The sequence below is a fragment of the Hordeum vulgare genome, chromosome 5H, assembly GCF_904849725.1.
Source record: "Hordeum vulgare subsp. vulgare chromosome 5H, MorexV3_pseudomolecules_assembly, whole genome shotgun sequence".
NCBI classification, from domain to species: Eukaryota; Viridiplantae; Streptophyta; class Magnoliopsida; order Poales; family Poaceae; genus Hordeum; species Hordeum vulgare.
Window position 1 is genome coordinate 9,601,442 of NC_058522.1, and position 14,768 is coordinate 9,616,209.

The 14,768-nt window shown below is 42.4% G+C and overlaps 1 protein-coding gene across 1 annotated transcript; it reads left to right on the top strand.

Moving 5' to 3' along the window:
* Positions 1–4,522: 4,522 nt before the first annotated feature.
* LOC123396599 (ervatamin-B-like) lies at positions 4,523–5,933 on the top strand. The gene is made up of 2 exons (XM_045091494.1): positions 4,523–5,060; positions 5,160–5,933. Exons 1-2 carry the CDS (start codon positions 4,571–4,573, stop codon positions 5,753–5,755), a joined length of 1,086 nt encoding a protein of 361 aa, XP_044947429.1. The 5' UTR covers positions 4,523–4,570; the 3' UTR covers positions 5,756–5,933.
* Positions 5,934–14,768: the final 8,835 nt, after the last annotated feature.

The following is a 14,768-nucleotide window of genomic DNA, read 5'->3' on the forward strand; positions in this document are numbered from 1 at the left end:
AAATCTCTACAGGTGCTTGTTTCAACAAAAGATTTAACGCAATCAAACTGGAAATTCATACCTGACTCCTTACCTTCTTCAAGCTCCCAATCTTCAGAGTTACGTTTGATTCTTTTCAATAAATTCCACTTGTGGTCAATATCCTTCTTCATAAAAGAACCGGTACAAGAAGTGTCAAGCATGGTACGATCTTCATGAGAAAGCCGAGCATAAAAGTTTTGAGTGATAATTTCTCTCGAGAGCTCATGCTTGGGGCATGAATATAGCATTGATTTAAGTCTCCCCCAAGCTTGAGCTATGCTTTCCCTATCATGAGGCCAAAAGTTATAAATATAATTCCGATCACGATGTACTAAATGCATAGGATAAAACTTTTGATGAAATTCCAATTTCAACCGATTGTAGTCCCATGATCCAGTATCATCACATAGCCTATACCATCTCAACGCCTTATCCTTCAAATATAAAGGAAAGACTTTCTTCTTTACCTCACCCTCGGGCAAACCTGCAAGCTTAAATAAACCATAAACTTCATCTACATAGATTAGATGCAAGTCTAGATGTGAAGATCCATCTCCTCTAAAAGGATTAGCCAGCAGTTCCTCAAGCATACCCGAAGGAATTTCATAAAAGATATTTTCAGTAGGTACCTCAGGTTGAGGAACAACTCCTCGTGCTTCCGTTCGTGGTGAAGATACCCCGAACAAACTCCTCAAAGAAATAGTTTCGATAGTGACAAGTGACAATAAATTTCAGCACAGTATATAAATGTTTCCTTACCAAATTCCACTTACCAAAGGCGCTTCCCTCCCCGGCAACGGCGCCAGAAAAGAGTCTTGATGACCCACAAGTATAGGGGATCAATCGTAGTCTTTTCGATAAGTAAGAGTGTCGAACCCAACGAGGAGAAGAAGGCTCTGATAAACGGTTTTCAGCAAGGTAATAACTGCAAGCACTGAAAGTAGCGGTAACAAGTGATGGTGTAGTGAGGTGAAACGTAGCAAGCGAAAAGTAACAAGTAACAAGTAGTAGCAACGGTGCAGCAAAGTTGCCCAATCCCTTTTGTAGAAAGGGACAAGCCTGAACAAAGTCTTATAAGAGGAAAAACGCTCCCGAGGATACACGGGAATTTCTGTCATGCTAGTTTCATCATGTTCATATGATTCGCGTTTGTTACTTTGATAGTTTGATATGTGGGTGGACCGGCGCTTGGGTACTGCCCTTACTTGAACAAGCATCCCACTTATGATTAACCCCTCTCGCAAGCATCCGCAACTACTAAAGAAGAATTAAGACAATGTCTAACCATAGCATTAAACTAGTGGATTCAAATCAGCCCCTTACGCAGCTTCTGTCACTCTAGCAACCCATCATCTATTTACTACTCCCCAATGCCTTCCTCTAGGCCCAAATATGGTGAAGTGTTATGTAGTCGACGTTCACATAACACCACTAGAGGAAAAGACAACATACAACATATCAAAATACCGAATGAATACCAAATTCACATGACTATTATCAGCATGACTTATCCCATGTCCTCAGGAACAAAAGTAACTACTCACAAAGCATAATCATAATCATGATCAGCGGTGTAATGAGTAGCATGAAGGATATGAACATAAACTCTTCCACCAAGTAATCCAACTAGCATCAACTACAAAGAGTAATCAACACTACTAGCAACCTTACAAGTACCAACCGGAGTCGCGAGACGGAGATTGGTTACAAGAGATGAACTAGGGTTTCGAGAGGAGATGGTGCTGATGAAGATGTTGATGGAGATGACTCCCCTCCGACGAGAGGAGTGTTGGTGATGATGATGGCGATGATTTCCCCCTACGGGAGGGAAGTTTCCCCGGCAGGATCATCCTGCCGGAGCTCTAGATTGGATCTGCTCAAGGTCCGCCTCGTGGCGGCGGAGAATCCACGAAAAAGCTCCACCCTGATTTTTTCTCGGACGAAACCCTTCATATAGCAAAAGAGGCGGGCCAGTGGGCCACCAGGGTGCCCACAAGCCCTGTTGCCGCGGCCAGGGGGGTAGGCCGCGGCAACCAGGCTTGTGGACCCCTGGCTTCTCCCCTCTGACACTTCTTTCGCCCAGTATTTTTTTATATATTCCCAAAAAAATCCACGTTCATTTTCAGGGCATTTGGAGTTGCGCAGAATAGAGGACTCAGACTTGCTCCTTTTCCAGTCCAGAATTCCATCTGCCGGTATTCTCCCTCTTCAAATAAACCTTGCAAAATAAGAGAGAAAAAACATAAGTATGGTACCACAAAGTATAATAACAGTCCATAAAGCGATAAATATCAACATGAAAGCATGATGCAAAATGGACGTATCAACGGCCTTTCGCTTATTGCACCGCTAACATGAAACATGGGAGTGTGTGTGCGGTCCAAGCAACGAGGAAGCTGGAGGTGGCGTCGAAGATACCTTTCACGTCTTATCAGTGGCCTGCATTAACCGCGGTGGTAGGCAGGTTGGCATCTAGAACTTCCGCTTAGGGTGGTTGGGGTTCCCACCACGACCCTTTTGGTTTTCGGTTGTTACTAGTGGTGATATATATTTGGCTATTTGCGTCACTTGTATAATTTTTTTGAAAAAGGCAAGAAAATTGGCCAGTATATACCTATAGGACTACAGTTGGAGGCTTTTTATGGCTCCAAATATTGAATTTTGGGGCATGACTACATTTTGGGGCTGCTGTTGGAGATACTCTAATTCCTCTTCATCTCTAAGGATCAATCACACCCATCTCAGCATAAGGGCCACATCCATGTGTCGGAACCACAAAGTATCTAGACCCTTCTCGTCCTTATGGAAGGAGATAACAATCCACTTCAACTTATGATAGTTCTGGCATCCATTGAGCTGCCAGAAGAAGTGTGATAATCCTCAAAGGACCTACACCGGCGGAGCTTCATGGGAGGCCAACCTACGCCATCCTCCTCCCTGCTGCATGAAATAATCTCTTTCTCTTCCTTAGTATTTTGGGCCATAAGTATAGTAAAATAACAGCCCAAACCTAATAATCCCCCCCTCCTCAGCGCATTGCCGCACCAGAGATTTGTCCCAAGCTCGCCACTGGGAGCTATGCAAATACAGAAACAACTACTCGTAGTGACTTCCATGTAAAAGAAAGAACGATTTTGTGACATGACGAAAATGCACCAGTAACACTGGAGAAATGCTTGGAACCATAAACTTCCAAATTAAGCATTAGGCTCGATCATGAACCATTCAAAGGTTGACAATCCTTCATTTTAGACAGGGACGTGCATGTAACTGAATTTTCAAAGTGTGCCATCAGTTAACGCGTGTTTGATCCACTTGTGAAATACGAATGGTTAATTCATGCATGCAATCATATACGCAGTTGTTTTGTGGTAGGTTTACTAGCTACTCCAGGAAACTACCGTCGTTGACGATTGCAAAATAATGCTTACAAATCTGATTAGTTGATTCGTTTGGTAGACACACTGAATTTTGTATTATTCATCGATTTGATATGTTGACGCGGTCGTAAGAACTACATGACATGATCTCATACAAGCCTCAAGTGTAGTACGTCTTGGTGCTGAAAATATTTTCTGAAGTGCTCCATGGAAAAGTTCTGGCGTGATATCATGTACAGACCATAGTACAGCTTCACAGCAGAGTAGGGCGTTTTCGAGTTCGGCTTCCATGGAGGCTGTTTTTTAAAAAAAAATCAAAATTCAAACTTCTCAATTTAGAAAAAAAAACTGAAAAATATAGTACAAGTGAACAAGGATATGGTGTGTATCTGTGTAAAATTTCAGGAAAAATAACATGGACTTTATCGATGAATAGTGCATCTACTAAAAGGCCACGGATTTGTTTCTTTTTGGTATAGCACTCATTTTGACGTATTTTGTCCTGAAATTTACACACATTTACATCACGTCTATAAGTATATTTTACTTTATAAAAATGTTTAAATTTGGATTTTGATCATTTCAAATTCGGCCTCCATGGAGGCTGACCTCCATTGAGCATTTTCGTGGACAGCATCCAGAAGTTGGATGTGGTCAACAAATTAGTAACAACTAACAAGAACCCACTTGCTATTAATATTTACCGCCGGTTGTCCAACCCATCCCAGTCTAAGAGATAACAATAAGAAAAAATGAACTCCATGATGCAATCCTACCAGACATATAAACAACCATGAAATTGTTTTGCACAGTAGACCCCCATTTATTGTTATTATTATTTTCTGTGTGTGTGGGTGTTGGGGGGGGGGGGGTCTTACTTATAAACAACTAAATTAGATATAAAAAAGCAATCGCTTTGCCATGAATTACGATATTTGTAGTGAAATCCCTAAATTTTTAGTAAGTTTCTAGTTAATTGAACCATCCGACTGGGTACTTCATGTCGACCGATTCACCAACAAACTCATCACACATTCAGAACCAAAGTCATGTACCAACAACTCATGATGTGCATAACCACACATAATCCCCAAGGAGCCTATATATACATTAGCTCCGGTGCATGCATTTCCACACACAGCCCTCGATCACAACAACAATCAATCGATATGGCTTCTTCCATGCCTTGCCTTGTCCTACTCTTGGGCATGGCCTGCCTTCTGCAGGCATCACTAACCACGGCCGCCGACCCGCCGCAGCGGCCACCATGGGAGCTGCCGGAATCCGAGATGAGGGCCAGGTGGTCCAGGTGGATGACCAAGTACTCGAAGCGCTACTCTGGCCCCGAGGAGAGGGAGAAACGGTTCCAGATCTTCAGCCAGAACGTCAACTCCATCGGCGCTTTCGCCAGCCAGACAACGGTTAACGCTGTTGTCGGCGGATTCGGGCCCCAGACCATCACCACGGTCACCGTCGGCATGAACAGGTTCGGCGACCTCAACCCCAGCGAGGTCGTCGCGCAGTTCACAGGTTCCAACAACACCGGCTTCATCCCGGAAGCTCCAACCTACCTCCCCAACGATGACTCACGGAAGCCATGCTGCGTCGACTGGCGCTCCCAGGGTGCCGTCACCGGCGTCAAGTTTCAGGGCACTTGCTGTAAGTCATGCACGCTATATGTTCTTTGTACACAAATGTTGATCACTCCATTCTTTTAGCTGAGTATAATGGACACGTACATGTGGTACATGGTGGCAGTGTCTTGCTGGGCGTTTGCGGCGGTGGCGGCCATCGAGGGCATGAACAAGATCAGGACCGGTGAGCTGGTGTCGCTCTCGGAGCAGCAGCTCGTGGACTGCGACACCCGCAGCAGCGGGTGCAGCGGTGGCCGGTCCGACACCGCGATGGGCCTCGTGGCCTCCCGCGGCGGCATCACGTCAGAGGAGAGGTACCCCTACAGCGGCTATTCCGGCAGCTGCGAGGTGGACAAGCTGCTGTTCGACCACCAGGCGTCCGTCACAGGGTTCAAGTCCGTGCCGCCCAACGATGAGCGGCAGCTGGCACTGGCCGTGGCGCAGCAGCCTGTGACGGTGTACATCGACGCAAGCGCATGGGATTTTCAGTTCTACTCCGGCGGCATCTACAGTGGCCCCTGCTCCGTCGAGGCCAATAGGGTGAACCACGCCGTCACCATCGTCGGCTACTGCGAGCAGTTCGGTCAAAAGTTTTGGATTGCCAAGAACTCGTGGAGCAACGACTGGGGCGTCCAGGGATACATCTACCTCGCCAAGGACGTCTACTGGCCCACGGGCACCTGCGGCCTCGCCACCTCGCCCTTCTACCCAACAGCTTGATGTTCCACACCCACCGCCATGCCTACGCACGTAGGGCTTTTGCGCGCAATATTCGCTTATGTTAACTGCATCGTTCGGATGGACAGACGGTTAAGAGTGGTCGATGGATGTGTGTGTAGTAGTATATATTGTTTCCTTGTGGTTGTAATCATGCAAAAATAAATGTACTTGATCAATAGTATGATGGCTTGAGTGTACTTGATAAAATATAAACTTGCTTCGACAAACCTATCACATTTCCACATGACATCATCTCATGTTAGAAACAATCAAACATGGTGCGAATACCTATATTTTTATGAACGGACTGAATGTCAACTTCTTGATGAATTGAAAGCTTCAACGTACGTGTATACTCAAACTGAATGAAATGCTATTAGATAGACAAAAGAAGGTAAGTGAATTTTCAACCGAATGACGATGGACTCCTCCCCTACCGAGGTTTCTGTTGCGTCCACTCCTCCTCCCAAGGCGCTCCCCTCCTAATCATCCTCCTCCAGGGAGTTCCTCGTCCTCCATGACGGATGATGACCGAGGTGCGCGTGCTGTAGATGGTACTCCGGGTATAGACCTTGAGTTGGAGACCTATTGCTACATGCACGGGTTCTTTGCGGTGGAGCTGAAATCCACGCCACTGAGCTCCAATAGGCGTCGAGGCGGCAGAAAATGAGGGCTCGCTCGAGTAGAGAATAGGTGGAGCATTGATCTGAGACGGCTCACTCGAGTAGGCCATCTGAGATGGCTGAATGTCTACAAATATTTGGGCGGGCCACAAGGTAGACATACCACAACTTACATCTGCCTGATGTGTTGTGGCTAGTTCCCATATGTGGGGATTTTGTAGAGGTTTTAGTAACATCATCAAATTATCCTTTCGTAGTTTGAATATCACTTCGAGAAATGTAATGCCCATATTGTTGTAAATTTAGCACAATACTATCATGGGGACTTCTCCAAATATAACCAATTATCTAGCTCCATCTAAATGACAACCATGTTCGAATGATCTCGTATTGTTGTTAACCGAGAGAAAATATAGGGAGACAAAGGGTGTGATGGCGTACATTTCGAGGCTCCCCTCCCTTCCCTGTCGTTCCCGCGAGTGAAGCGGAGGGGAAACCCTAACTTCCGGCCTCCGAGCCCCTCCACCCACCTTCCCCCTCACTACCGCCAAGTCGCACGGAGAGCCGAAGCCCTGTCTGTGGCGGTGGCGACAGAGTGTCTCTTCCCCTCCTCCGATGATGGCTGGCGCGGGACAGCTGATACTCGTGATCTACGTTGGGTTTTTCGTGAAGAGGAACGGGTAATCGTAGCTGAAAGTAGGTAAGTATTTTCCTTAGTTATGAAACCAAGGTTTATAGAACCAACAGGAATATCAATCCACAACCGTCTTCAGCGGCTGCACACAAAAGAACAAATAGCTTGCGCCCAACGCGGCAAGAGGGTTGTCAATCCCCTTGGTCTCGTTATTTGCAAGCGAATGAGGTGTGTAGATAATTACAGATAATTGTAAAATGCAAAATAAAATAAAAGCAAATAAATGGCAGCAAGGTGTTGGAGATTTTAGCAATATGTTGTGAATAGACCTAGGGGCAATAGCTTTTCCTAGTGGTATCTTTCATGAAAATAAGCATATGGTGGGTAAACAGATTACTGTTGGACAATTGATAGAAGAATGGATACACTAGTGGAAAACGGGCCTTTGGCCGGGACCCTTTAGTCCCGGCCTGCCTCTGGGCCACTAAAGGCCCGGCCACGTCGTCCCAATTCTCAATGCCTCCCTCGAGGCTTTAGTCCCGGCCCTTAAGGAGCCTTAGTCCCGGTTCGTGTCCCAAACCGGGACTAAAGGGCTACGCGGTGGGCAGCCCGCATGTGCGCCACCTTTAGTCCCGGTTTGTGTCTCAAACCGGGACTAAAGTCCTCTGCCTATATATAGCACAGCCCCCCTCTCCCCTCTTCCTTGCATTTTTCTTGGATGGAGGATTGTGGGTGTGTGCTAGCTCTCCACTTTTTTTTGATGCACTAGAGGTGTTTGTTGAAATGTGTGTTAGAGCGATGCCGCTTGAGTTCACCGAACACAACTACGATATGAGATGCCTGAGCCACGCTTAAACCTCTTCCTCTTTATTTCTACTTATTCTAAAAGGTTAGCAACTATATTTCCTCGTTTAGACCGTGTGGTACTAATTTTTAGGATCGTGATTGTATTTGATATACTGTCGTATAACACAGATGAGCCATCCATGGATGTACGGTGATCGACGCACAACCGCTTACAGAGAAGGCGTGCATTCTTTTCGAGATGCAGCCGATGCGAACAAGCATGGTGGTGGCTATATGTTTTGTCCATGTGTTGAATGTCGGAATGAGAAGGATTACACTTCCTCAAGAGTCATTAAGAGCCACCTGCTTCGGTCCGATTTTATGTCGGGCTATAATGTTTGGACCAAGCACGGAGAAAGAGGGGTTATGATGGAAGACGGCGATGAAGAAGAAGAGAACGATGATGACAACTACCGATCTATGTTCCCTGAGTATGCTGATACCGCAATGGAAGACAATGAAGAAGAAGATCAGGATGAAGAACGGGAAGCAGATGAGCCCGCTGATGATCTTGGCCGGGTCATTTCTGATGCACGGCGAGGTTGCGACACAGAAAAGGAGAGGTTGCAGTTCGAGCAGATGTTACAGGACCACAATAAATTGTTGTACCCAACTTGTGAAGATGGCCAAAAGAAGCTGGGTAGCACACTGGAATTGCTGAAGTGGAAGGCAAAGACCGGTGTGACTGACTCGTCATTCGAAAAGTTGCTGGTACTGATGAAGAAGATGCTTCCAAGAAAGAACGAATTGCCCGCCAGCACGTACGAAGCAAAGAAGCTTGTCTGCCCTCTAGGATTAGACGTGCAGAAGATACATGAATGCCCTAATGACTGCATCCTCTACCGCGGTGAGAAGTACGAGAATATGGATAAATGCCCGGTATGCACTTCATTGCGGTGTAAGATCAGAAAAGATGACCCTGATGATATTGAGGGCGAGCCACCCAGGAAGAGGGTTCCTGCCAAGGTGATGTGGTATGCTCCTATAATACCACGGTTGAAACGTCTGTTCAGAAATAAAGATCATGCGAAGTTGTTGCGATGGCACATGGAAGATCGTATGAAAGACGATAAGTTGAGGCACACCGCTGATGGTCGGCAGTGGAGAAAAATCGAGAGAGAGTTCCCGAGATTTGAAGCTGACGCAAGGAAATTATGGTTAGGTCTGAGTACAGATGGCATGAATCCTTTTGGGGAGCAGAGTTGCAGTCACAGCACCTGACCCGTTACTCTATGTATCTACAACCTTCCTCCTTGGTGGTGCATGAAGCGGAAGTTCATTATGATGCCAGTGCTTATCCAAGGTCCAAAGCAACCCGGCAACGATATTGATGTGTACCTAAGGCCATTAGTTGATGAACTTTTACAGCTGTGGGCCGAACCAGGTGTACGTGTGTGGGACGAGCACAAACAAGAGGAATTTGACCTTCGAGCGTTGCTTTTCGTAACCATCAATGATTCGCCTGCTCTTAGTAACATTTCAGGACAGTCAAAGAATGGATACAATGCATGCACGCACTGTTTGGATCAGACAGAAAGTATATATCTGGACAAATGTAGGAAGAATGTGTACCCGTACAATCGTCGTTTTCTTCCGCCCAAGGATCCCTTAAAGAAAAAAAGGCAAGCATTTCAATGGCAAGGCAGAACCCCGGGGGAAGCCTGTCATCCGTACTGGTGCTGAAGTATTTGATATGGTCAAAGATTTAAAAGTAATCTTTGGAAAGGGTCCTGGCAGCCAACCTGTTCCTAACGGCCGTGATAAGCGCGTACCCATGTGGAAGAAGAAATCTATATTTTGGGAGCTACCCTACTGGGAAGTCCATGAGGTCCGCTCGGCAATCGACGTGATGCACCTGCCGAAGAATCTCTGCATGAATATTCTAGGCTTCCTGGGCTTGTATGGGAAGTCAAAAGATACACCGGAAGCACAGGAGGACCAGGAACTTCATAAAGGAAGAGATGGCATGCATCCAGGGCAGTTTCAAGGGCGTCCCAGCTATGCTCTTACTAAGGAAGAGAAGGAAATCTTCTTTGAAGTCCTTTTCAGTATCAAGGTCCCGACTGGCTTCTCGTCGAATATAAAGGGAATCGTAAATATGAAAGACAAAAAATTCCAAAACCTAAAGTCTCATGACTGCCACGTGCTTATGACGCAATTGCTTCCGGTTGCATTTAGGGGAATTCTACCGGAAAATGTTCGCCTGGCAATTGTGAAGGTATGTGCATTCGTCAATGCAATTTCTCAGAAGGTAATCGATCGAGAAAGTCTATCAGGGTTACAGATTGATGTGGTCCAATGTCTGGTCAGCTTTGAGTTGTTGTTCCCGCCATCCTTCTTCAATATAATGACACACCTCCTAGTTCACCTAGTCGAAGAGATTAGAATTCTCGGTCCTTTGTTTCTACACAATATGTTCCCCTTTGAGAGGTTCATGGGAGTCTTAAAGAAATATGTTCGTAACCGTGCTAGGCCAGAAGGAAGCATCTCCAAGGGCTATGGAACAGAGGAGGTCATTGAGTTTTGTGTGGACTTTCTTCCTGACCTTAAGCCGATTGGTGTTCCTGAATCTCAGTATGAGGGTAGGCTGACAGGAAAAGGCACACTACGAAGGAAAGCAAAAGTATGTATGGACGGGCATTCTTTCTCTCAAGCACACTACAATTCTACACAATTCCACCGTGTTGGCTCCGTATATCGTGAGACACAAGAATATTCTACGCTCCAAAAACCCGGGGAAGGCTGACTCTTGGATTAAAGGGGAACACGAGAAGACTTTCGGCAGTTGGTTGCAAACACATCTCATGAATGATGACACCGTTGGAGATCAGCTGTACTGTTTGGCCAGGCCACCATCTTCGACTATATGTACTTTCCAAGGGTATGAGATAAATGGGAATACATTTTACACGGTTGCCCAAGATAAAAAGAGCACCAACCAAAATAGTGGCGTCCGCTTTGATGCAAAAGACGAGAATGGGCACTGTTTGGAAACATATTACGGGTACATAGAGGAGATATGGGAACTTGACTATGGACCTACTTTTAAGATCCCTTTGTTTCGGTGCAAATGGGTGAAGCTGACAGGAGGCGGGGTAGTTGTAGACCAAAAGTACGACATGACAACAGTGGAACTCAACAATCTTGCGTACATGGACGAACCATTTGTCCTAACCAATGATGTCGCTCAGGTTTTCTATGTGAAGGACATGTCTACAAAAACGAGAAAAAGAAATCAGCAAAAGAAGATATCGTCCGATGAGCCAAAACGCCACATAGTTCTTTCAGGGAAAAGAAACATCGTGGGAGTAGATGACAAGACAGACATGTCAGAAGATTATAATAAGTTTCATGAAATTCCGCCCTTCAAAGTGAAAACTGACCCAAGCATCCTACTGAATGATGAAGATTCTCCATGGCTACGACCCAGAAGAAAGCAGAAATAATAGATAGGAATATTGGTGCAATAATGTAATAATGTATTAAACCTTTTATGTAATGCATGTATGGAATGTACTAAATTTCAAACACTTTTCATTTTCATAGTTTTGTCAAATTCTCAAATACGCAAAAAGAATTTTAATAAACCTTTGTAAGAGATGAGTTCTCGTTTGAAACGCTGATACTTCGAGAGAGATTGTCCGTTTTGTACTTGAAGTGCATCCAGTTTTTGTCGTAGCTCTCTCAACTTTTTAACACATGCTATGTGGGTGAAATGATGATAGCATGCCAACTTTCAACATTTTCAGAGTTCATTTGTAGTGCTTTTCAATTTCAGAGTCAACTAGCTCAAAAAAAAGTAAATGCACGAAGAATACCAAATGAAGTCAGAAATTGTTGAAATCTTGTGATGTGCCTTTGAATGGTGCATTTTGAACACACAAAAAGTATTGAGTTTAAATAAGTTCAAAAAAATGAAATCCCTTTGCAAGAGATGAGTTCTCGTTCGAAACCCTGATACTTCGAGAGAGATTGTCCGTTTTGTACACGAAGTGCATCCAGTTTTTGTCGTAGCCCTCTCAACTTTTTAACACATGCTATGTGGGTGAAATGATAATAGCATGCCAACTTTCAACATTTTCAGAGTTCATTTGTAGTGCTTTTCAATTTCAGGGTCAACTAGCTCAAAACATAAATAAGTAAATGCACGAAGAATACCAAATGAAGTCAGAAATTGTTAAAATTTTGTGATGTGCCTTTGAATGGTGCATTTTAAACACACAAAAAGTATGGAGTTCAAATAAGTTCAAAAAAATGAAACCCTTTGTAAGAGATGAGTTCTCGTTCAAAACCGTGATACTTCGAGAGAGATTGTCTGTTTTGTACACGAAGTGCATCCAGTTTTTGTCGTAGCCCTCTCAACTTTTTAACACATGCTATGTGGGTGAAATGATGATAGCATGCCAACTTTCAACATTTTCAGAGTTCATTTGTAGTGCTTTTCAATTTCAGTGTCAACTAGCTCAAAAAAAGAGTAAATGCACGAAGAATACCAAATGAAGTCAGAAATTGTTGAAATTTTGTGATGTGCCTTTGAATGGTGCATTTTGAACACACAAAAAGTATGGAGTTCAAATAAGTTCAAAAAAATGAAATCCCTTTGTAAGAGATGAGTTCTCGTTCGAAACCCTCATACTTCGAGAGAGATTGTCCGTTTTGTACACGAAGTGCATCCAGTTTTTGTCGTAGCCCTTTAAAATTTTTAGCACATGCTATGTGGGTGAAATGATAATAGCATGCCAACTTTCAACATTTTCAGAGTTCATTTGTAGTGCTTTTCAATTTCAGGGTCACCTAGCTCAAAAAATAAATAAGTAAATGCACGAAGAATACCAAATGAAGTCAGAAATTGTTGAAATTTTGTGATGTGCCATTGAATGGTGCATTTTAAACACACAAAAATTATGGAGTTCAAATAAGTTCAAAAAAATGAAATCCCTTTGTAAGAGATGAGTTCTCGTTCGAAACCCTGATACTTCGAGAGAGATTGTCCGTTTTGTACATGAAGTTCATCCTGTTTTTGTCGTAGCCCTCTCAACTTTTTAACACATGCTATGTGGGTGAAATGATGATAGCATGCCAACTTTCAACATTTTCAGAGTTCATTTGTAGTGCTTTTCAATTTCAGGGTCAACTAGCTCAAAAAAAAAGTAAATGCACGAAGAATACCAAATGAAGTCACAAATTGTTGAAATTTTGTGATGTGCCTTTGAATGGTGCATTTTAAACACACAAAAAGTATGGAGTTCAAATAAGTTCAAAAAATGAAATCCCTTTGTAAGAGATGAGTTCTCGTTCGAAACCCTGATACTTCGAGAGAGATTGTCCGTTTTGTACACGAAGTGCATCCAGTTTTTGTCGTAGCCCTCTCAACTTTTTAACACATGCTATGTGGGTGAAATGATGATAGCATGCCAACTTTCAACATTTTCAGAGTTCATTTGTAGTGCTTTTCAATTTCAGGGTCAACTAGCTCAAAAAAAAAAGTAAATGCACGAAGAATACCAAATGAAGTCACAAATTGTTGAAATTTTGTGATGTGCCTTTGAATGGTGCATTTTAAACACACAAAAAGTATGGAGTTCAAATAAGTTCAAAAAATGAAATCCCTTTGTAAGAGATGAGTTCTCGTTCGAAACCCTGATACTTCGAGAGAGATTGTCCGTTTTGTACACGAAGTGCATCCAGTTTTTGTCATAGCCCTCTCAACTTTTTAACACATGCTATGTGGGTGAAATGATGATAGCATGCCAACTTTCAACATTTTCAGAGTTCATTTGTAGTGCTTTTCAATTTCAGGGTCAACTAGCTCAAAAAAAAAAATAAGTTAATAGTTTGGATAGTCAAAATAATTACTTTTGAAAATATAAAATAGTTTTGAATTATTTATTCAATTTCAAACACTTTTCATTATCATAGTTTTGTCAAATTCTCAAATATGCAAAAAGAATTTTAATAAACATAGTTTTTAATTGAAAATAACAAAATAGTAAATAGTTTGGATAGTCGAAATAATTACTTTTGAAAATAGAAAATAGTTTTGAATTATTTATTCAATTTCAAACACCTTTCATTATCATAGTTTTGTCAAATTCTCAAATATGCAAAAAGAATTTTAATAAACATAGTTTTTAATTGAAAATAACAAAATAGTTAATAGTTTGGATAGTCAAAATAATTACTTTTGAAAATAGAAAATAGTTTTGAATTATTTATTCAATTTCAAACAATTTTCATTATCATAGTTTTGTCAAATTCTCAAATATGCAAAAAGTATATTAATAAACATAGTTTTTAATTGAAAATAACAAAATAGTTAATAGTTTGGATAGTCAAAATAATTACTTTTGAAAATAGAAAATTGTTTTGAATATTTATTCAATTTCAAACACTTTTCATTATCATAGTTTTGTCAAAGTCTCAAATATGCAAAAAGAATTTTAATAAACATAGTTTTTAATCGAAAATAACAAAATATTTAATAGTTTGGATAGTCAAAATAATTACTTTTGAAAATAAAAAATAGTTTTGAATTATTTATTCAATTTCAAACACTTTTCATTATTATAGTTTTGTCAAATTCTCAAATATGCAAAAAGAATTTTAATAAAACATAGTTTTTAATTGAAAATGGAAAAAAATTGAAACTATATGAGAATTTGTAAAGAAACTTAAACCTAAATTCGAAGTAAGCTCACTTTGAATTCAGGTTTTAAGTTTCTCCACAAATTCAAATATAATTTCATTTTTTTAATCTACAGTCAGTTTAAGTTTCTCCACAAATTCAAACTATGGAGTAGCTGCGACGGGGCTTATAAACAAGTGTTAGTCCTTATCGTGCAGCCGAGGAGGGGCTTTAGTCCCGGGTGGAGCCACGACCCGGGACTAAAGCCCCTCGCCTGCCGCGTGC